Source organism: Penicillium arizonense (assembly GCF_001773325.1).
Source record: "Penicillium arizonense strain CBS 141311 chromosome Unknown PENARI_contig029, whole genome shotgun sequence".
Taxonomy (NCBI): domain Eukaryota; kingdom Fungi; phylum Ascomycota; class Eurotiomycetes; order Eurotiales; family Aspergillaceae; genus Penicillium; species Penicillium arizonense.
In genome coordinates this window covers 1-22324 of record NW_019173306.1, presented here as the reverse complement: position 1 = coordinate 22324, position 22324 = coordinate 1, and the positions used below count along the sequence as shown (strand labels likewise).

The 22324-nt window shown below is 48.8% G+C and overlaps 6 protein-coding genes across 6 annotated transcripts; 4 read left to right on the top strand and 2 right to left on the bottom strand.

Annotated features, from left to right (window-relative positions):
• Positions 1-164: 164 nt before the first annotated feature.
• PENARI_c029G10120 (LysM peptidoglycan-binding domain-containing protein) lies at positions 165-1124 on the bottom strand (the record flags this gene model as incomplete). Its single annotated transcript, XM_022636336.1, has 2 exons — positions 165-669; positions 736-1124. The coding sequence occupies 2 exons, from the start codon at positions 1122-1124 to the stop codon at positions 165-167; spliced, it is 894 nt and encodes a 297-aa protein (XP_022483829.1).
• A 1002-nt stretch (positions 1125-2126) lies between these two features.
• On the top strand, positions 2127-7942 carry PENARI_c029G07216 (uncharacterized protein; the record flags this gene model as incomplete). The annotated part of the gene is made up of 12 exons (XM_022636310.1): positions 2127-2217; positions 2281-2371; positions 2423-2727; positions 2786-5343; positions 5402-5773; positions 5827-6487; positions 6546-6626; positions 6683-7081; positions 7157-7255; positions 7322-7422; positions 7492-7873; positions 7923-7942. 12 exons carry the CDS (start codon positions 2127-2129, stop codon positions 7940-7942), a joined length of 5160 nt encoding a protein of 1719 aa, XP_022483823.1.
• A 598-nt stretch (positions 7943-8540) lies between these two features.
• PENARI_c029G07746 (uncharacterized protein) lies at positions 8541-9502 on the top strand (the record flags this gene model as incomplete). The annotated part of the gene is made up of 2 exons (XM_022636315.1): positions 8541-8594; positions 8645-9502. 2 exons carry the CDS (start codon positions 8541-8543, stop codon positions 9500-9502), a joined length of 912 nt encoding a protein of 303 aa, XP_022483824.1.
• A 3893-nt stretch (positions 9503-13395) lies between these two features.
• On the top strand, positions 13396-13783 carry PENARI_c029G08463 (uncharacterized protein; the record flags this gene model as incomplete). Its single annotated transcript, XM_022636321.1, has 3 exons — positions 13396-13422; positions 13481-13509; positions 13594-13783. The coding sequence occupies 3 exons, from the start codon at positions 13396-13398 to the stop codon at positions 13781-13783; spliced, it is 246 nt and encodes an 81-aa protein (XP_022483814.1).
• A 1314-nt stretch (positions 13784-15097) lies between these two features.
• Positions 15098-20337, top strand: PENARI_c029G01565 (uncharacterized protein; the record flags this gene model as incomplete). Its single annotated transcript, XM_022636272.1, has 2 exons — positions 15098-16296; positions 16350-20337. 2 exons carry the CDS (start codon positions 15098-15100, stop codon positions 20335-20337), a joined length of 5187 nt encoding a protein of 1728 aa, XP_022483848.1.
• A 183-nt stretch (positions 20338-20520) lies between these two features.
• PENARI_c029G04625 (uncharacterized protein) lies at positions 20521-21624 on the bottom strand (the record flags this gene model as incomplete). The annotated part of the gene is made up of 3 exons (XM_022636294.1): positions 20521-20820; positions 20871-21092; positions 21151-21624. 3 exons carry the CDS (start codon positions 21622-21624, stop codon positions 20521-20523), a joined length of 996 nt encoding a protein of 331 aa, XP_022483825.1.
• Positions 21625-22324: the final 700 nt, after the last annotated feature.

Below are 22324 nucleotides of genomic sequence, written 5' to 3'. Positions count from 1 at the left end.
TAAAAACTTATCTTCTTAGGAAATGGATTGATAAGGGGGCTTACGAAACGCAGATACTTTTTCCCACCATAGAGTCAAGATTGTCACAGTTTTGATGAATGGTTCTATTTTTGAGATCAGTTCCAGCTTGTCAACAAGTACCAGGTATAGAAACGGGGTTTCACTTACGGGTTCCAACCGATGAGCTGAACTATGCCAAATGATTGTCCCTTGACAATATCCTGGCAGGTTTGATTCTTCTGGACCGTATATAATGTGCAGGCTTTCTCAATACACAGTTCGGTGCCCGGCGTGAGTGATGAGCAGTTATACTCCAAGTGGTTCAGTTCGACGAAGCGATCACTACTCATCGATTGAGCCTTAGAAACTGACTGGCATGTATCTCCACCCTTGGAAACGTATAAAATTCCCCCACAAGTAGCAGTGGGGGTTGCAGGGGTCGATCCGGTAGGAGTGCTTGATGTAGATGTCGCTGTGGGAAAAGAGGTGTAGTCATATGGATAGCTGGCCGCAGGGATGCTGCAGGATGACAGTAGGGATGAATAGGCAGTCGGTGGGAAATTTTGGCGCCCATAGTCCGAACTCACCATAACCGAGCCGTATTTGAGGGTGCAATCTGAACAAGCACTCTTGTTTCCACCGTACAAGTCTGCCAAACAGTAACCGGATCTATACCCGAAAATGATCAGTCATACCCTGGCGTTTCAATCGATAAGTTGTTGAGGCAGCACATACGTATCTTGGATACAGCTCAACTTGTAAGCCCACAGAAGGCCGTCAGCAATTGCTAACGGTGACTGTTTTGTCGTTCCGTTCTTATGCAGCTCATACGCATCTGATCCGCAGGCCGAGCGAGTCTTGCTTTGGAATTCTTGAAGAGAGCTTTGGCAATCTTTGGTGCAGTACTCGGTTGTCAAGTTACCCACAAGAGACGCTCCGTTACGAGCATCCTGTGCAGTCACAAGGTAATTAGCACAGGTGATGTTGTATGTCAAAGCAGCTCGACAGGCGGCTGGCACGGTAGTCGGAAAATTGTCTGGGCTGGTCCATAGTTGAATTGCTGTACCATATTGACCAAATAAAGAGACAGCAATAAGAGCAGCACCCACCAAAGGTTGCAGCATATTGATGAGAAAGGAAGATTTCGTTATGTTGCTCCCTGGGTCGTGGATTGGGAGTAAATGAATGTTCGCATTCTGAGGAAGAACAGAGCCTCCTAGTCCCGCGACGAATTCTTGCCAATTTCCCAGAGGCGGATCAAGCTAAACCAGCCATTGGCTTACCCCAAACATGATAATACTCCGAAAACAGGTTTTGTTGACAACGTCAATGTTGATTGTTCATGACTCTGACTCCGCCGTGCTACTGCAGGGGCCGAAAGTATGCTCCTGGCCCCCGATGGATCGCCAAGCATTGGATCCACCACTCTCCGCCCTGCCCGGCCCTACTTCGTCTACATAGGTTTGCTTACAACCATGTCAATCTCCTCATTTTCGACCTTTTCTTCCAGGGGTGCAGGTTTCAAGAAACCACGCGCGGGATATTAATGCAAGGTATCACAGAAGCTAGTCCTGTTGTAGGCATCATTTTCTTGCAGATCCTCCGGACACCCCGAAATTGACCATGTTGAGCGGAGGGTTGGGGTGCGAGACACGAGGAGAACATGGTTGATCACAATAATCTCACAATCTGAGGGGGTTTTAGAAACAGCCCCCAACGAGCGTCAAGTCCCCGTCTCGTGTTCTTTCTCTCCACCGCTTTCTCCGGCTCTTCTTTGGTATTTCATGGTCTTTCAAATGTCCAAACACTGTCAATTATCTTTAAATCCTCTCAATTAACGACTATATACTACGAGAAAAAGCCTTATAGCAAGACTTTGCTCCCGTGTGAGGGATCAAGCTTCGCCTTGACATTCATTAAGCCTCAAATGAAGCTAGTACATATGCTGGGGGCCACCGGCCTCACTTTATGGCCTTTGGTCCTCATACATCTATGCTTTCAAATACCACTTGCAACTGCGCAAGGAGTTGGAGAGCCAGGTGGAACGTGTTCAGACTCCATTCCATGTTATCAGGGCTGCTGTAGCAAAGAATACTCGTGTGGCTTTACTCCTGATCATTGCGGCGATGGCTGCAAGTCCAGTTGTAACGCAACTGCAGAGTGTGGTCAGTATGCTCCTCCCGAGAACTTTGACTGTCCAATCAATGTATGCTGCAGGTAAGCTCCAAACAGCGTTTTAATATCCTGTGTGCACACGGCCATGTACTAATAAGGACTCAGCGGCTTTGGATACTGTGGAGTTACCTCGGAATTTTGCGGTGACGGTTGTGAACCCAATTCAAATGGAGGTGGATGTGGTGATCCAAGGCGAGTGTTCGGTGTACCCGGCTTATCATGGCAATTACTAATAGAGGCAACCCAGCCGTCCGACCTGTTCAGATAGTACCAGTGCGATGTCTTATGATAGACGTATAGGATACTACGAGCTGTTCAACATTGACAAGAGCTGCAATGTCATTGAACCAGAGTCACTTGTGATTGAGCCTTTCTCGCATATCAACTTGGCGTTCGTGAACTTTGGCGATGACTTTAATATCGTTGATGAGTATGGTGACATCGTCGATCGCATGTCATTCCTCAAGTTTTCCAACCCAGGCCTGCGGCTCAATATTGCTGTTGGAGGGTGGACTTTCAGTGATATCCCAACACAACAATTATGGACTGAAAGTAAGTCATCAGTTTACTGGACCATTCCGTAAAATACACGATACTGATATTGCAAAAGTGGCTGGTTCGTATGAGAATCGACAGACATTTATCAACTCCGTGGTGAAATATCTACAGGATTATCACTTAGACGGCATTGACCTCGATTGGGAGTACCCTGGTGCTTCTGATCGTGGCGGTCGAAGCCAGGACGCTACGAACTATGTCACCCTGTTAGCAGAAATGCGAGAGGCATTCGACCGAGAGAACCCCGGATGGGAGATCTCCGCAACCATTCCAACAAGCTACTGGTACCTACGCGGATTTGATGTCAAGGGAATGCAGAAGTATCTTGACTATTTCAATCTCATGAGCTACGACCTTCATGGCATGTGGGATCAGAATATCAAATTCACCGGTCCGTACTTGGAGGGCCATACCGATATAAGTCAGATAGAGCTTGGCTTGGACCTTCTCTGGCGCAATGACATCGACCCATCAAATGTTGTCTTTGGGTTCGCGTTCTATGGTCGATCATTTACGATGAAGGACTCAAGCTGCTCCAAGCCAGATGGGAAATGCGAGTTCAGTGATGGTGGCATTCCCGGTTCGTGCACCGATACAGCCGGCATTTTGTCTTACGCAGAAATCAGCTCTCGCAACAATTCGCTAGATGTGCATACATCTTATGATCCAAAGACAACAGTCAAATACAATGTATACGGAGGAACACAATGGATCTCGTATGACGATGAACAGTCGTTCAGCGATAAGAAAAGATTCGTTTCCAAGCGCTGTCTGAGCGGCTGGATGGTTTGGGCCATTGATCAGGACAATGGTGAATTCGATGCTCTGACTGGACTAATTGGCGAGGATCTTTCTTCGTTGCAGATGAAAAGCAACGAAGATAGTCGTTCAAGCGATGTTCTCGCCGATGCATTTGCTGCTTATACTGGTCAAAACTGCTTTGTGACAGATCGCTGCACAGATGGGTCAAGCCACGAGAAAAATCCTGATCAGGTGTGCCCATCAGGGTATTTATCTGTATCTACCGCCCACAATCCTCTCCAGGCAACAAACAAGGAGCGCCATGGGGACTGCGATGAGGGCTGGTACCGACAGATCTGCTGCCCGAAGGACGCAATGCCCAAGTCCTGCGAGTGGAATGGTGCCCCGGAGCGGAGCGAGTTTGGATGCGACGGAAAATGTGGCAGCAACCAGTTCAAGTTAAATCAAGACACGGCACTCGATGCAAAGGGAGAGGGCCAGTGTTTTACTGGAGCCCGTTTCCTATGCTGTGACTCGGCTGCCATATTCTCCACATGCGATTGGACAGATTGCCAAGGACCTTTGGTTGAAGAAGATCCAACTACATGCCCGACAGGCACTGGTTACAAGACGTATCGGTTTGACAAGCCCAACGGTAAACCATGGTGCTCAGATACCTACATATCTCCTGTCCCCGGATATCCACCGGGGAGCCCGCATAAGACAAAATTCAAGAGTGGATTGTGCTGCGATTCGGACCAGAGTTTCAAAAATTGCAGATGGACAAATGTTCTCACTAGAGAGGAGTTAGGTGGTGATTCAAGTTCTGAACACATTGCTGATTTGATCTGCAAGCCACGGCCATGCCCGGCCGGGAGTGTGAAAATTGCGGGCGCTCTCGATCCACCGCTAACCGGCAGCGGTGCCAATGGAGGTGTTGCCTGTGGAAGCTATGATGTTGATGTGGGAATGGATCCAGAGTGGTCTTATTGCTGCAGCCTGCCGACGAAGTACAACAAGAACTGGCCGGTGGATCCCAAGTACCTCTGGGAGAAGTACTACAATGACCCCGATAAGTCGGACGTGGCGTGGAAATACAGCGACCAATATCAAAACAACGATGCAGATCAGGATCGTTCGTCAGAAGAGGATGGCAGCGATGCATATGGATTTGTGATGCTTGATGGTCCGGACGGTTCGCTTGACAATGACTTTGCAAGCAGTCAAACTGTTGTCCGTCGCTCTGAAAAGATCGCCAAGACCAAGCGTTCCATCTTGACCAGCAACCAGACGGTCATGGACAGCGTCTTCGACCATGCTGAAGAAACCTTCCACGTCTATTGCAACTACCCTGCCGATTCTAAAGAGTGCAAACGTGTCTTTATCGATGGTGCAGAGGATACCATTATCTCACTGCCACCCCATGTCGGCGAAGGACCTTTCGCTCGCATCGTTTCCATGAAGGAAGCAGATGGGGATTTCCAGTTGCCAGATCACCATTTGGCACACCGTTCGTTGGAGCATCTCGAAAACCCCGTTTATGAGGTCAAAATTGACTACAATTTCCAAAACATCAAACTGAAACGAGATGACGAGCCTGTGCAAATTCGTGTTGATTACACGAACTTGATGGGCTATTGGGACGAGATGACAGATTCCCCAGCTAGTCGCATGAAACGAAGCGTTGGCGAGCAAGGTCTCTCGGAGCCTGAATGGCGATCGCGTGTGCAAAGGGCTGTTTCTCGGGATAAGAATGTTCGGAAACGAGAGGAGAACATCAAGGTAAAGACGGAAATGGATACCTCTGACTCGACGCCGGCACATAACAAGCGCTGGTTTGGCGTCTTTGGAGATTGGTTGAGCAAGTTGGTATGTTGTGCGCTGACTCTGCTAATTGTATCTTTGCACATACTAACCACGAATTTAGACAACTGTGACAAAGTCTAGTGTGGGCGTTATAGAATTGGGTTTCAGCAAAACCATCAACCTTTTCTATGCGCAGTGGGGGTGTCCCGGCAAGACCTATTACGCTGACCTCCGTATGGATCTGGAGGCTGATCTGGCGATGGATGCAACGTACGCATACTATCTCTCAGCAACGTTCATTCCGCCGAGTAAACCAGAAACATTTGCCTACTTCGGCATGGAGCCACAAGCCTATATAGGCCTCCATATTGAAGGAAATGCCCAAATGCAGACCCCCAGTGTGCGGAAGAAGATTGTCGATACTCTCTCCTATCCGGGTCTGGCTGTCAAGGGGATTGCAGCGGTTGGTCCTACTTTGGACATTTACGGCGAGGTAATACCCGACTATATACCAATTGGTCGAATAGTATCTGACCTTGCGTATAGATTCGGGGTAAAATCACCCTACACGGGGAGCTTGATGCAGGAGCAATGGTTACATTCGGAAAGGCCGAGGTCTACTGGCCTCAGAATGATGAGGCTCAGGAGAAATATGGATCCTTACTCGGAATTACGAGTGATGCCAAGGCACCAGCTCCTGGAAGTATTAAGCCGGTTTTCCACGCAGGAGTCGCTGTCGATGCACAGCTAGATGTAATTGTCACACCTGAAGCCAATGTCGGAATCAAAATTGGTGGCGGCAAGCTAGTCGGCGGCAAGACTCTCATGGACGCCCAATTGACAGGGTACGTGACAGGCGATCTGTCATTCCAGGCCCATGGTGACTATGATTCCTCAGACAATGCCTTCCATTACCGATTTGGTGCCTACCTCCTCTATAACCTCGGTTATAAGGCTAAGGCCAACATCCTGGGTTTCATTGACTGGGCTTTGGCCCCTCGCAAAGCATTTACGCCAGACAACACGGTGACTTTGTATGAGAAGAAGGGCACAATCCCGATGTCTTCGTCAGACAAGGAGACAAGAGACCTATCACTCGATAGCACCATCCATCGGCGACAGGGATCTGAAGCACTATCCACAAATGCTACGATGCCCTACCTTGATGCCGCTATGGGGCTCACTCGTCGCGAAGATGGGAGTGCGGGTATGCAACTGAATGCCATAGATCTGACTAGAAGCTCGAAGGCTGACAACTCTCACAGATAATCCCAACGATTCAGAGTTTTCTCTGCCTGGCTCTTGCCCGCCTGGAACTTCTGGGTTCCAAGTGCCGGAGATACGATGTGAGTTGACGTTGCTACGATATTCCATTTGAAACTTCTGTTAATCCAAGAAATAGTCAACTGTGCGCATCTATCCAGACTGAAGCTTACCGGAGCTCGGCCCAGTAACCAGGGCAAGACCGCAGAGGTAGCTGGCTTTTGTGACACCATCCTGAAAATCCCCAATCTGCCGACGGACTTGACCTACTCCAACGATAAAACAGCAACTAAAGCAAGATACGAAGCCCAATGTGGATCTACAACCGACTCAAGTGGCAAAAAAAGAAAGAAGGGCGCATGTGCAGACGAAACAGACAACTTGAACGCCCTCATGGGCACGGGCAACGCCCTGAAACTTCAGTGTGACGAGTTTCCCTGGAAGTCCTCTGAGCAAGGAGGGCATTATCTCGATTCCAACAGCCGTCGAGCAGCGTGCGTGCCATACTGGCAGAATAACTGGCATGGGCAATGCCTTGGTAAGTACCTGTTGAATGACGACTCGATGAATTCCTTTTTCTCTTTGGAATAGACACTCCGCTGACAGATTCTAGCAATGATTGGTGACATGAGCTCAAATTGGAAAATGCTAGATGCCGACACCGCCAATAACGACGATGTGGAAGACTATTGGGTGCCATGGAGAAACGACAGTATGTTTTTACGGTTCCCTAATAATCCTTTTGATAATCCTCCTGACTCTCTTTGGAACCCTCTAGAGTGGACTAGAACTGCCACATCTGGACCCAACAACGAATTTGCGCAGAAACTGAAGGAATACGGAGTGAAACAACCGCTTCCGGATGGTATTTCAGTGCGGGTAAGTCTAGATACTGGCGATCAATGCGTTACCGAATGACCTAATCTCTGACAAATGATGCAAAACAAGAACAATGACAAAGAATCATGGACGTTCAAGAGAGACTATCGTGCTACATGGGTCGGTGATGGCTCCAAGCCTGATGACTGGTGGAACTTTGTTAGCCGCCGCTGGTACAGTGAAGGCTACGAGGGGGATGCAGGAGGCGAGGCGATCTTTTGCGCAATGAATAATTTCGGTCAGGACGATGTGTACAAGTTGGAGACTGAAAAAGGGAAAAAGTATAACGGCTTCTGTCTTAGGAATGATGGCTCAGGCATGGCGAGTGACTGGCAACAAATGCACAATCTGGGCAAATGCTTGATCACATTTGGCAACACACAAGGCCAAACCCCGGACCCGTCCAATACCAAGAGAGATAGCCAAAGTTGGAATGGCTGGGAAGTTGAACGTAAGTCAATATACCCCAATATTTCAAACGCCGTGGCTCACCTACCTAGGCGTGGAATTTGTCGATTGAATCTTGGCGTTATAGATAACCGTGGGGTGTTAAATCTTTTATAGCAAATATATGTGAACCGTTATTGAACATTCTCGTAGTCGGCTTGCTTGTATACTACAACGGATACTGCTCCTGGGTTTCTGCCTTACAGATTATGTCTTTTAGCCCTGGGTCTAGAGATCGCGGATAGAGAGGAGCATGAAGAAATACATGTAATGATATTCGCTGAACAGGGATGGCCGACGGACCAAGTACCGAGGAAGGCTCAGGAGGGCGAAGGAGAGAAAGAGAGAGAGCTAGCTAACCCAATCCTCCACTACAATAGATAGATCGCGCCCGGGTCAGTCTAGCTTGTTTGTATATAAAATTGGCTTTGATTCTTTCCCTTATACATGTAAATAATTGCTATAGACGGAGCTTTCAAGCATATCCTTTTTTACTTTGTTACTAATTAAATAGCTTGTTTCATATTCTCTCATATTCTCTCCTTGTTTCTCCAAGCCAAGCCAAGCCAAGCCAACTTGGCCCCCTCACTAAAGCCCCACCTCCACTACCTCAATAAACCCGAGATACCTTTCCCCTGTGTTTCTTCCTATTTCTTCTCACTGTTTCCATCATGAGGAAGGAAAACATCCCATGGGGCGGACTAGCCGTTGAACAATTTTTGATCGTATGTCTCAGAGCCTCAACCTTGGAGAACTCGCTAACACGTTTAAACAGAGAAACTGGGATTCAGCCTCGCCAGAGTCTCCTTCTGAGCAACGTCTTCGACTTATTTACGGCTTCCTTGACTTAGACGAGATTCCGGATGAATTTTTTATGGACTTACATGCGATCTCTCCATCTCGACAGCCAACCGCCGAAGAAATTGAAATAATCCTTCAGCCTTGGAGACCAGATGCCCTCCGTAAAAAGGCCGAGTGGATGCATAGCGGCGATGGAATACCTGTCCTTCTTCGAACCCACTACAGCTCCAACCTAGAAGACGAGGAGACACTGAAAGCATGGATAGATGACGAGACGTTTGAAGAAGCCTTAGACTGGGCATGCCTTAACGACGAGAAACTCTTCAATTTCGGCGATGACTGGAGGCAAATATTTGAGATTCTACCTGAGGTTGCTGGCCCAACAAACTCAAGACAGCTACGATATATACCTCACGATCAGTTAGAGTTGTTTCGAAATAACTTTAAGAAGCATATCTCTACCGTGAAGCAGAATTGTCCAGATGACTGGAAAGAAAGGGAAAGCCGGGATGAGATTATTCTGGATTGGGCCAGTAGCCTGCATAGGGTCGTTGCCGAGGTCTATCTTCTCATCGCGGATGAGGAAGCCTTCCAAACCAAGCAACTTCGGCTGCTCTATTTGGATGGTAAACGAAATATTGTCCGAGAGGCTCGTGTCGACCCGGACGTTTGGCAGATGTATGACATTATTATGCAGCATTATACTGTCCCTACTGAGCCTTACGAGTTTTCCACTGTGGGCGAAAAGTATCGCGTCGATGGGGAATTGGGAAAGGAGTTGTACCAGTTATCTGAGGAAGATCTTGGACTAGATGGAGGGGTAGCTCACTAGATCGCCTTAAAAATGCAATATCCTGGTAGCTTCCACCTTTTAACAGATAACGCAGATCTATCAACTAAGCTCGACATCCTCCGGAAATCACGGCTCCGCCAGATGGAGTCATGTTGCCTGCGTCATGACCTTGTTCCTTAATCGGGGCGGCAATTTGCGTGAGAAGCCAAGCTGCTGCTTTAGCGTTAAAAAATGTGATATACGAAATATGGAGGGTAAGAGCGTTCGCGCCAGCCGAAGGAGAGCAGACACCCACCCATCATCACCGTTGGTGCCCCAGTCTGTAGTGGAGTCGCCGAATCTGGCACTGAAATTTTCGATCTGGTAGTCAAGACGAAGATATTTATTCAATGAAAGATTAGCCTAGTCAGAGAGATTCAAAATAGGAACGTAGTCCTGTAACATCGGAACAATTTCTACCCATGTTGTAAGGCTGTCTCGGGGTATGCCGGGGATCACCATTGTACCGAAATCGAACAAAGAAAAAGGTGGAAAACAAACATGTTTTCGAGGCCTCCTTTAAAACAGTAGACTCAGTGGCATTACCCAAGATCGAATTACCCTGAGAGTAGGATACCAGTGCAATTTCTGTATCGGGACAGGAGGCTGCACAGTGGTTAATCTGACGAGCGGTGGCAGCGTGTCCAATGAAGTAGCTGTTTGATTCGGTTTTGCTGACAGCAGGGTAGCCAATATATTTATAATTGGTCTTTAGAGTGATGTTCTCGCCGACTACAGTAGATCAATCAAAGTGGATAGATTTCCGGGGACGCTCACCTTTGTACCCCGGGCCAACATGAAGTGAATATCAACGCATTCAGTGCTGTGAGAAGGGAGGAGGTACATGGGGGTTCAAATGTTCTTACCCACTCCACTTTTTGGGGTCCCCTCTCAAAATATATATATCACTTACACAGTATATAGCACCACCATTTTATGGTCTATAATAATGAGGTTTAATTTATTGAAATGCTTAATAATAGCACAATAAAATTTTCGCTTAATATTTGGTGTAATACTCCTTAGCCTTCCTCACTGCCTTCAAACGTCTTCCCATGCTCAATATTAGCGAATCTATCTTCGACTGATCTAATGCCTTCCAAGCTTCCACCAGGCATTTTTTAAAACATTTCCAGTCTGCCTCCGACCTTCCTTGGCCAATAAGCTCTGGAAATATTGCAAAAAGTTTCACTTTTAACCAGCGCCATACCGGTTCAATTGGGTTCAAATCGGGTGAGTGCGCGGGCCAGTCTTCGACGTATACTCCGTGAGTTTCAAACCACTCTTTCGTGTCCTGTGCTAGATGAATCGTCGCGTTATCTTGCTGAAATACTAAATTAGGGGTGTAGATTGGCATTAGACCTTTTTCGAGCGCCAAAATATACGACTTTGCGGTATAACCTCCTCCCGACCGCGATTCTTCGTCCCGTTCTATAATTATTAAATCTGTTCGACCTCCTATCCAGATTCCGGCCCAAACCATTTGTGAAATATCTTTAACGTGTACTTTCGCATTCACAAGATCGCGGCGAAGACCCTCAGAGTCCGTACGGAAGCACCATTATGGTCTAAAGTTCGAGGTTCGCTGCACCGAACACTCGTCCGAGAAGATCCACGATTGAAAGCTTTCACGCCGCCATTTTCGCGCAAATCTTAGCCATTTCCTTGCAAGAGAGGGCTTAATTGGTATCTTCCTTTTCGAACGCCGTTTTCCGAGTCCGAATTGCCTTAAAACTCGCTGTATAGTAGACTGAGCCGGATGACCGGGTGTCGCAGCACTAAGCTGTTTATATGTCCAAAAAGGATGCCGGCGCGCTTGTAAATAGAGGGAATTGATAGCTCGAGAGTCTAGCTTCGAAGGACGGCCGGTTTTTTCACGATTCTCAAGGGTGCTGTCTTCGTGATAGCGCTTAAGCGTATTGTAGATTGTCTTGCGAGAACAGCCGAAATCATTAGCTAATTTCACCTACGAGACACCACACTCATGAGCAGACACAATAGCTGACCTTTGTATAGCAGTAAGCTGCGCCGTTTTGCTATTTTTTGCGCCTATTTTCATTGCAATTGGAGCAATAGGGGAGGTGTAGGAAGAAAAATAAAATGGTGGGTTGGTTGCCGGGTCAAATTGTAGTGGGGCAGTGGGTAAGAACATATGACCTGTATCTGTAGATCACATCAATTGCGCACGCGAGACCCATTGGCACAAATGAATAGACTTGTGTCCGTTTCAAGAATCAATAACTAGTTATCCACTGTTTATTAGGCGCCGTTGGTGTTTTAGGCATCGAGTTGTATAACTGGCCATACATACAAAAGTGATGATCGCGCGACTAGGGGTGATTCTCACCCAACTATTTCGCACTCACCCTTCTCATCCCTGGTCGCGCAACCCTAAAGTGGCCCTCACCCTATACTTCCCCAGGCGATACCACTAGACTGGCTATCCTAATCAAAGGATACATATCCCTTCCATACTAATGCTAGTACATACGACCACAGGGTGTGGAGAACAGGGCTTCCCGTCCGCTCAGCCGTACTTAAGTGTGAGGACGGTGCGTGTCCTAGGCAGTATAATTCGGGCAATAGAGTCTTTAAGGGGAAAGTGCGTAGTCTTCGATGATCTAATAAAAAACTAATCGCTGCCCTCTCCATTTGAGGCCAGCTGAAGGTATAAATACATGGTGCGCTTACTAAGTCCAAGTAGGCGAGTAGATAGCTCATATGTAGCATATATGCTTGGTCAGGCCTCACACTGTGAGGCCTCAGGCAACACAGTGTGAACCGTAGGTATGCTAGGATTGTGGTCCTGACAATATCCCCCTCCTTCCGAGGCCGCGGCCTCGCGGCCTGGACGATTTGTTGTCATAATGTGCGTCTAAGTCTTCGACTTTAAGATGCTGAACTCGCTGGTGGAGTGTGGTCCATTAAAACCTGGCCTGGGCAAAAACCCCGTGGGCAAAAAGCCTGGTAGGCAGGAAAGGTATCTACCGCATCGTGGCCTAGTTTGACTTCTTTGTTATGTTTGTATCTCACTGAGAGGGGTGTGTTTGGTAGGTTTGCCTAAGGAAGGATGGCAGTAATGTTTGCATCAAGATGGGTGCGAAATCAGACGGAGTTTTGATAGGCACAGCGTATAAATAAGGTCTAATGTTGACGTTTCTTCTTCTTTTTAACAACGCATCTTCAACTTCCACTAAGTAAGTGATTCTATCAATTTTCATCTTCATCGGGTCCTGAGCATCTCCATGCGTCTTCAATGAAGTTTATCTTGCTTCCTGGAGATATATGTAGGTCCCTCGAGCCTTAGCCTAGCGAACTAGCTCTCGCATGAGGCTCTTTCGGCTTTGTTTATATGCTTCGGGACCCTACGTATGGGGTCTAGTTCACGTGCGGGCCGTCTGATCTTTAATGGTGCCTCACATAGAGATTCTCTAGCTTCTATTTTGATGCTGTCTGAGCTTCTTCTATGTCTGTTAACAGCGCACCTAAGCTTCCTAGTATCCTTAATACTGCTTGGGAAGCTCTTTATGCTTCTTACTCGCCCCCGTCTTGCGTTAAACGTCCCTATTTGAATAACTGTTACTGATTCGTATGTTCAGGATGTCTGACTCCTCCTCCTAGGAGAGTTCTTCTCCCCCGCCGGCTCCTAGCTCCCCTTAGGGTAGCTCTAGCTCCGGCTAGGAGACTGCTTCTTCCACCTCGCATGAGGAGGTTTCCCCTTCGCCTCCTTTCGAGGATTTTGGCTCCGAAGACGTATCGGAGACGGTCGTAGCACGCGCTAGTGGACTAGGGTTGGATGGCGCCTTGCTATGCTAGCGATGTATCTTTCGCCTAGTGCATTAGCCCGACGTGTAGTGTGTATTCGACGACCCTACTTCTAAGAAGTGTGCACGATGCCGTCGGCTTCGTTATCGTTGCGAGTAGGTATATTGTTTCTTCCTTGTTTACTTCTAAGCTTACTAACTTTAACACGCGTAGGTGTACTCAGAGTTAGTCCCCGAGGTCGAGTATGCGCTATTAGTCCCCACTAGTTAGGAGTAGCGCGTCACTATTCTTAAGGGTCTGATCGAAAAGACTAAGTCTTTTACTAGAGAGGATCGTCGCGCCGCCGCTAAGGTAGACGTAGCTAACCTAGCTACGCTCGCCTCGTCCACCCTAGCTGAGGATGTGTCCTCGGGTTCTAGTGATGCGAGCTCCCCTAAGCCTATCACTAAGGAGGCTACTCCTATCCCGACTAAATCTCTAATTCGCCGTCTGTTAGGCTATCTCTTCTTTGGCTAATTGCGCGTGGTTACCCGGCGCACGGTTATGGATGGTCCCTAGTTCAGATCGCAATTGCGCTTCCTAAGGACGTAGATAATGAATATCATAGTTTGCGTTTCCCGCGCCGCTGGCGCTTTGAACTTCTTTTAGGCTCGCACCGTAGCTTCTCTTCGTAAAGACGTAGCGCATCGAGGTGCTCGAGTCCTTCTCTAGGCTCCTAGGTTGCTTCTATGTCCCCGTAGCCTTCCTATTTTACTTTGTATATACGTTTCTTAGTACCCTTATAGTCTAAGATGCGTTCGACTTCGTACTTAGGTTCCCCTTTAATAATCATAGGGCCTAGGCCTTCCTTCGCACCCTTACCACGATAATCCTCTAACATAGAGACGTGGAAGGTGGGGTGTATCTTCCTAAGAAGGGGTGGGAGCTTTATTCGGTAAGACTACGTGCCGAATTTATCGATAATCGGGAATAGGCTAAGTATCCTGGCATCTAGCTTCTTACTAGGTCGACCTATATTAATGTTCTTACTTCGCACGGAGACTAGGTCGCTGACCTTGAAGTCCTTGCTAATGCGATTCTTATCGTATTGGTGTTTTATAGCCTATTTGGCTTTCTCTAGCTTTTCCCGCAGGAAAAAGCGCATTTCCTAAATACTTCGCACCCTACTCGTAGCATCTAGGTGGTGGTCCTGTGGAAGCTCTTCCACGCTTCTACGGAGATCAACCTTTTCTCCTAAGAGAAACTGGTAAGGAGATATTCCTATCACACTATGAGGGGACTGGTTATATGCGAACTGAGCTATTAGAAGCTAGCGAGCCTAATCGTCTTACTCCTAGTTGACATAGGACCGAAGGTAATATTCGAGGGTCTGATTCTGCCGTTTAGTCTGCCCGTCTGTTTAGGGGTGATACGCTGTCGACAATCTCCTTCGTACTGCGAGGTAGTAATAAAGTGTAACGGAGTCCTCAGGAATCATGCACAGAGTCCTCAGGAATCATGCACAGAGTCCTCAGGAATCATGCACAGAGTCCTCAGGAATCATGCACAGATCTCTCGCACTGTCAGAGGATCAACATCATACAGGTGTCGACACGTCAGCGCTTCCTCACCGCAACGCTGATCTCCCATGTTAAATAGTGCACTCCAGGAGAACCCAGAGGTTCTCCAAGGATCAGTCTCTGTATTCCTCCAATATACTACTTGCTTCCCAGGCATCTTCGTCTTACCTAGTTGACAGGCTCTATCCTGCAAATACTAGAACCCCTTTCTTTACAATTCTGATCCTTCTTCTTCAACTACCTAAGATTGAAGATGCCTCCCAAAGCAACAATGACTACCCGATCGTCGGTCGCTCGGGGATCGCCAGCGAACCCACACCGAACCGACACCGAGTCCATTGTTCCTCCCGCCACTATCTACGACGGAAGTAGCAGCCCGGAGAACAATTCTCAGGACCGGACTTCCCAACTTAGCGAGCACCTCGCTGAGGTCGAACGCCTCGAAACCCTTCATGCGTTGCTTACCCGAAAGAAGGAACTCGAGGAAGCAATCGGCCAAATAACCGAGAAATCGTTGTCGGATCGCCATCGACGCTCTTCCTCTACATCATCTGATCGAGGACGAGCTTCCGGAGAAATCAAAATCGAAGTTGCAATTTTTAAAGCACACTACAGTATACAACAACGCCAAACCTGGCTCAATGACCTCCAAGACATGTTCGCAGGCGCACCCCGCAAATATGGATCGGACGAGAGAAAGATCCTTGGTGCCACCAACTGCATGAGTTCTGACTGTCGCGAAAGATGGCGACACTATGTCGAAGAGAAGGCGGAGCCCCAGCGAACCGCTTACAAAACGACATGGGAACTATTCGAGAAATGGACTCTTACGTTACTACACAATTCGGCCACACTACAAGCCGACATCGCTACCTCTTTACAAGAGGCCCGGCAAGGTCCGAATCAAAGTCCAAGCGATTTTAATTCCTACCTCCTCTCGCTCGAAAGACATTTCGAAGCACCGTCGGAGGATCAACGGGCACTTAACTTCTTCACTAAGTTACAGCTTCGCCTCCGATCACGTATCCAGAATGCTATGCTTCATTTGCCTAAAAATCGGGACGAGATGGTATCGACAGCGATGCACTATTGGAACCTCATTCAAACGGAGTCGGGAACAAAGGACTACCCTCCCCGCTCAACAAACAAAAGACATCACTCCCCTGACCAACAGGGATATCGAAAACGGACTAACTTCAACGGGCCATCCTCCAACTTTGGTCGGGGCCGAGGATGGAACCGTGGAAGCTTCCGAGGACGAGGTGGTGACCGAAACCCAAACACTAAACCATATTCAAACCGGCGTGAATTCGGCGCAAAGCCGCATGATCGCCAGCGAAACGATAATACAACTCCACAAAAACCATACAGCTGTTTCACCTGCGGGTCAACAGACCACTGGAAGGACCAGTGCCCCCAAAATTCGACTAAGGTTCAGTCGGCACCAGCGCATTCGGGAAAAGCCAGAGGGTCGGTGTAGAAGCCGGGACACCGACCCCTCAAGATAAAATTGGGACCACAAGCCGCCTATATATCCCAATTACCGTACGGGGCGACATCGAAACGCATGCGGATCTCGATAGCGGAGCCGAGGTTGACATCGTCAGTCATCAATTTGCTCAGCAATACGGACTCCGTCGCGCACCACTCACCGGCGTCATTATCTCAGCTATCAATCGAAGGTCAACACCTACTTATGGGGTGTGGATAGTCCCTATCACGGCGACCGACTCGCGGGGGACTACTCGCACCTTCGAAAGGCGTTGTCTAGCTATCGATCGAGACCCTCGCCTCGAAGGAAGCCCGGTTCTCCTATCTATGACAACGGTGCGAGATGAACACGTCGACTTTTCGCCACATAAACGCCAGTGGTGGTATGTCGCACCGTCATACTCGATAGCCACCCCATATCAATTTGTAAAGGAATGCCGGAACCACGCGTACGTGTATGCGGTGGTAAAGCTTCCTGAGGAAGTGTGGCTTCCAGGAGACAACCAAGAATACCCCGCCTCACGTGAGGAGGGTCTCCCTAGCGAATTACTAGCGTACCGCGACGTATTCGCTCCCGAAAATGCCAAGACCCTACCACCTCAGAAAGCAACAGACCATACTATCGAGCTAAAAGACGGCGAAACGCCGCCGTATGGCCCAATTTACCCTCTCTCTCAGACAGAACTTCGAGAGCTTCGGTCCTACCTAGATGAAAACCTTGACAATGGTCGGATCCGACCCTCGAAAAGTCCAGCAGGGGCCCCTATCCTATTTGTTCCAAAGAAGGATGGCAGTCTACGTCTCTGTGTAGACTATCGGGGATTAAATAAGGTCTCAGTCAAAAACCGGTATCCCCTTCCTCTCATCTCGGAGATCCTCGATCGACTCGCTGGCGCGCAGTTCTTTAGCAAAATTGATATACAAGATGCGTACTATCGGATCAGGATCCGTGAAGGAGAAGAGTGGAAAACAGCCTTTCGCACTCGCTATGGCCATTTCGAGTATACAGTCATGCCGTTTGGTCTTACGAATGCACCAGCCACTTTTCAGAATTATATTCACACGGCGTTAAGAGGGCTTCTCGATGTCGTTTGTGTGGCGTATCTCGATGATATCCTGATCTTCTCGCCGGACCGCGAGGCCCACACAGAGCATATTTGTCAAGTGCTACAGAGGTTACGACAGGCACAGCTATACGCGAAACCTGCAAAATGCACCTTCTACCAAGACCAGGTTGAATTCCTAGGATTCGTGGTGTCTAGGAATGGCATATCAATGGATAGACAGCGCGTCGACGCTATCGCTTCATGGGAAATCCCAAAAAGCTACCATGAAATCCAAGTATTCCTAGGATTCTGCAACTTTTATCGACGATTTATCCAAGGGTATAGCCTGATTGCATTACCTCTAACCTCCCTGCTTCGAGGAAGTAAGAATGGCAAGAAGCCTGGTAATGTCTTGCTCTCCGACGAAGAAACGCAAGCGTTTCACCGGCTTCTCAATGCATTCCAAGAAGCCCCAGTGCTCCAGCATTTTGATCCACAAAAACGGATCCGTATCGAATCTGATGCATCAAACCTTGGGATGGCTGGAATCCTCTCGCAGCCAGACGCTAGCGGGACATGGCACCCCGTAGCGTACTGGTCAAAGAAATTTATTGGCGCGGAGCTCCGTTATGCGACGCCAGATCAAGAGCTTTTCGCTATCGTTTATTCGTTTAAACAATGGAGGCACTACCTAGAGGGTAGCAAGTATCCCGTCGAGGTGCTTTCAGACCATGCTAATCTCCAGACATTTATGAAGCAGCCTAAGCTTAACGGCAGACAGGCAAGGTGGCTTATGTTTTTAACTCCGTTCGAGTTCACTATAAAGCATCGCGCTGGGAAGACCAATCCCGCGGATGGCTTATCAAGGAAACCAAATGCCAGTCGGGTTGCGCCCGCAGCTGAACTTACGACCCCGATCCAAGAGCGCTTCGCTAGCGATCAGGGGGTGAATGTACAGCAAATTGCTGTCAAAGAAATGAATACCGGTCAGGATGTGCCTGCAACCAAGGCCAGCCAGGATGTGCCTACGACTGAGCTTAGCGAGCCCGGGACGCCGGAGCTTAGCAAGAAGAGAGATAGCCGTCGAGCATCTCTGCACCGTCGAGTGCTGATACGCCGTCGAGCGTCTATTAAGGGAGAGAAACGCCGTCGAGCTTCTCTGTACCATCGAGTACCTCTGCGCTACCCAGCGTACCGCCGTCGTGCGTCCCGTGAAAAAGTCGTTAGTCACCGCTGCATGGTTTTGCCCCTAGTCTTAGAAGAAGACGCCATGACAGTTCGCACCGCTGAGGGAGATCGTGCGATCACCCAGCGGGAGGTTGAGCGCGCCTGTGTGGTTGAACAAGTCTACGGGCTAGACGCCACGACAGAATTGAAGACCTTAATTGGGCGAATACAGGGTGAGGACCCTGAGGCAAGGCGTCGAATCGTCGGAGTCTCAGAGGCAAGGCGTGGAAACGTCGGAGTCTCACAAGCCAAGCGTGGGACCACGGGTTGGTCAGTTCAGGAATTGAACTCCACGACTGATTTAAAGTCCCAGATCGGACAGGAACAGGGCGGAGACCCAGAGACCCGCCGTCGTATCACCGACGTTAAGCTAGAAAAGCGCGGGAACCATGGATGGCTAGTCGACCATGAAGGCCTCCTTAGATACCAAAATAGGTTGTACATCCCCATAAGAAATGGCCTACGTCAGAAACTGCTAAATATCTACCATGATGATCCACTCGCAGGACATTTCGGTCGAACTCGCACCACCGAGTTACTAAAACGCAAATTCCATTGGGTTAACTTGCAAAAGGACGTGGCCCAATACGTCAAAGAATGCGCAGTATGCCAAGGGGCAGCCACACCAAGGCATCGACCTTATGGCGAACTACAGTCGCTACCGATTCCCCAGCGACCCTTCAGCGATCTAGCAATGGACTTTATCACCCACTTGCCACAGACAATTTACAAGGACAACACCGTCGACGCGATCTTAGTTATCGTGGATAGATTTTCAAAATACGCCGTCTTCCTACCCGTTTCATCTACAATTGATGCTGTGCAACTAGCTGAATTGTTTCACCAAGAAATCGAACTCCGATTTGGCCCGCCAAATAGCATAGTTTCAGACCGAGGATCAGTCTTTACTAGCAAATTCTGGTCTAAACTCTGCTACCAAAGCCATGTCAAATTGAGATTTTCGACAGCGTTTCACCCGCAGACCGACGGCCAAACGGAAAGGATGAACCAAGTACTCGAGAGCTACCTTCGATGCTTCGTCAATACGGAACAAACCAATTGGCCAGTCCTCCTCCCTACAGCCCAATTTGCCACCAATAATGCTATAAACTCAACCACAGGGTTTACACCTTTCAAAGCACTTTACGGTTATGACCCAAACTTCCAATTGCGCGCCGAGGACGGCGCTTCCAGGGAGGAAGTCCCAGCAACTACAGCACGACTAGAAAAGTTGCAAAAGCTACGAGAAAGGCTTCAAGAAGCATGGCGAAAAGCAAGCGAATCGCAGGCGAAACACTACAATAAACGCCACGAACCTATACAGTTCCGAAGGGGACAATTAGTTGCACTATCAACCCGCAATCTCCGAATAAAGAACCCATCAAGAAAACTTGCCCCAAACTTCATTGGACCTTTCCGGATCCTTGACAAAGTTGGAAAGCAGGCGTACCGGCTAGCATTACCCGAGCAATACTCTCGTCTACACAATGTCTTCCCTGTCTCTTTACTCCAAGAATGGCATCAGCGAAACGATAGTGAAACCCTACCTATGCCAGAGCTAGAAGATGATGATGAGTGGGAGGTTGAGGAGGTCCGGGGTGAAAAGAAGTTCCAGAATGAACTACACTACTTGGTTAAATGGAAAGGATGGCCCTCCGAGTACAATCAATGGGTACCACTCTCGGACATGGGGAATGCTAGAGGTATTATCGCAAAGTTCCAGAAGCAAAAGAAAAGGTCGAATTGATTGAATTATCCTGGGGAAACATCGATCCGACCACAAAACACTAGCGAAAATACAGCAAGACAACTAGCTCACCCTAGCTACCCGCCATATCCACAAAACCGGAGAAAACACAAAAACTATCCTCGAAAGGATAAACAGCAAAAGACCCTCCTACGAGCCAACGAAACACTAGCAACCCGACGACTAAACAAGGTAGTCCTCAACGGGGAAATCCTTGACCACATCTGCCTCAAGCTGGTCGTACTGGGGGTTAGAGAGGTTATCGTACTTCTCCTGGCTAGCCACAATCTCAACAACAGCGGAACGAAAAGTTCGCACAGCAAAAGCCCAAGCATGGTAACCATCATCCGAAAGACGTGCACCGGGGTAAGTCGAAGCTTCAGCGACGAGACGGCGAAGCGACGACATACCGACAGTGACAGGGATTGGCTGGAGCAATCCACGACGGTTGTGGACAACTGCTTCGTAGGACTTGGCGATGTCCTACCGAACAGTTAGCAAAACGCTAGAGAAACAACAACAGAACACCGTACCTTCGCTGGCTTCTTATCTGAAGCAATGCCAAACTGCTTACGGTGACCATCTAAGAGGACGTTGAAACCGGCGAGCAGGGCCTGAACAGCCTGGACCAGGTCACCAAAGACAGCATTGTCCAAATCGAAAACTTCGTTATCGTCCTCATTGTCCCAGAAAGGCTTGGCCCAGTCGAGAATGCACTGGAGACGCATCGCATCACCAAGGATACCTTCGTTTACCTACAGAGAAACGCTGGTTAGCCGCTATCATAACACCATGCTTATTGGAAACACTCACAGGCTCGCAATTCTTATTGCGGCTGGCGCACTGACGGCATCTCTTCGACGACAAGCCGTCGTCCCAGCAGGGGATCACTGGTGGTCCACTGGTGTCCCAGTTCTCCAAGAAAGTCCGGAAACAGTGCATGCACCACGCCACATGGCGGAGATAGGCGACAGGGCGAAGGGGGCGGTTCTTCTTCCTGACTCCACCGGTAAGGGCACGGCGGAGACCAGCAAGAGAAGTGGGTCCACTGGGGGTGGGAGTGCTGGGAGCGCTGGGAGTAGGAGTCTCGGAACCAGTGATCACCGAGCGAGCTGCTGGCGAGAATTCAGGTGCACTAGAGGTTTCCTCCTGCTCATCGTCCGAGCTGGAAATCACACTCTCAACCTCAGATGGAGTGGGCGAACGACTGGGAGGAGCTGGGGCTGCTGGGGCCTTGCCACGACCTCGGCCACGGCCACGACCACGACCTGTTCCGCGGGGAGGCATGATGATCAGCGCACAGCAGTTAGATCGCTACTGAAACGACGGCAAAACAACAGCGAGTCAGCAACGTGTCGTCAGACTTAGACATGGGAATGGTCATCACACTTACCTGAAGATATGACAGCCAGAATCTGGAGAAACACCAGAGAAACGACAGCGACGTGAGAACGTGTCGCTGTTGTGGAAAATGATGAGGGAAAAGGAAAACTGAAAGGTAAACAACAGGGGATTTATACCCATGAGGATGAATTCACAACAAAGCCCTGTAACCCTGAACAAACAAACGCAGAAACAAACACGTCGAAGACGCTTTGTTTCACGCAGTTTCACTGTGTTAAAGAAGCTTTGTTTACCACAACAAAGCGCACCACCCATACAAACAAACCCCTGCACCCCAACTAGGAAATCATGAGGTTTTCCAGCCCTATCAAATTCCTGCCTCAGGCCCCAATTTTCCTGCCTGCAACCGTCTATCCTTACACTATCGTTTCCCCATCGCCTTCCTGTCTTCCCGCAATTACTATTTCTCCTGCAAGAACTAGCTACCTTTTCCCACTGGGTTTTTAATGGGCTACGCTCTGCAGACTTCACCACGGGTGCGGACACCCGTACTGGACGGGGGGATAATTGTAACGGAGTCCTCAGGAATCATGCACAGAGTCCTCAGGAATCATGCACAGAGTCCTCAGGAATCATGCACAGA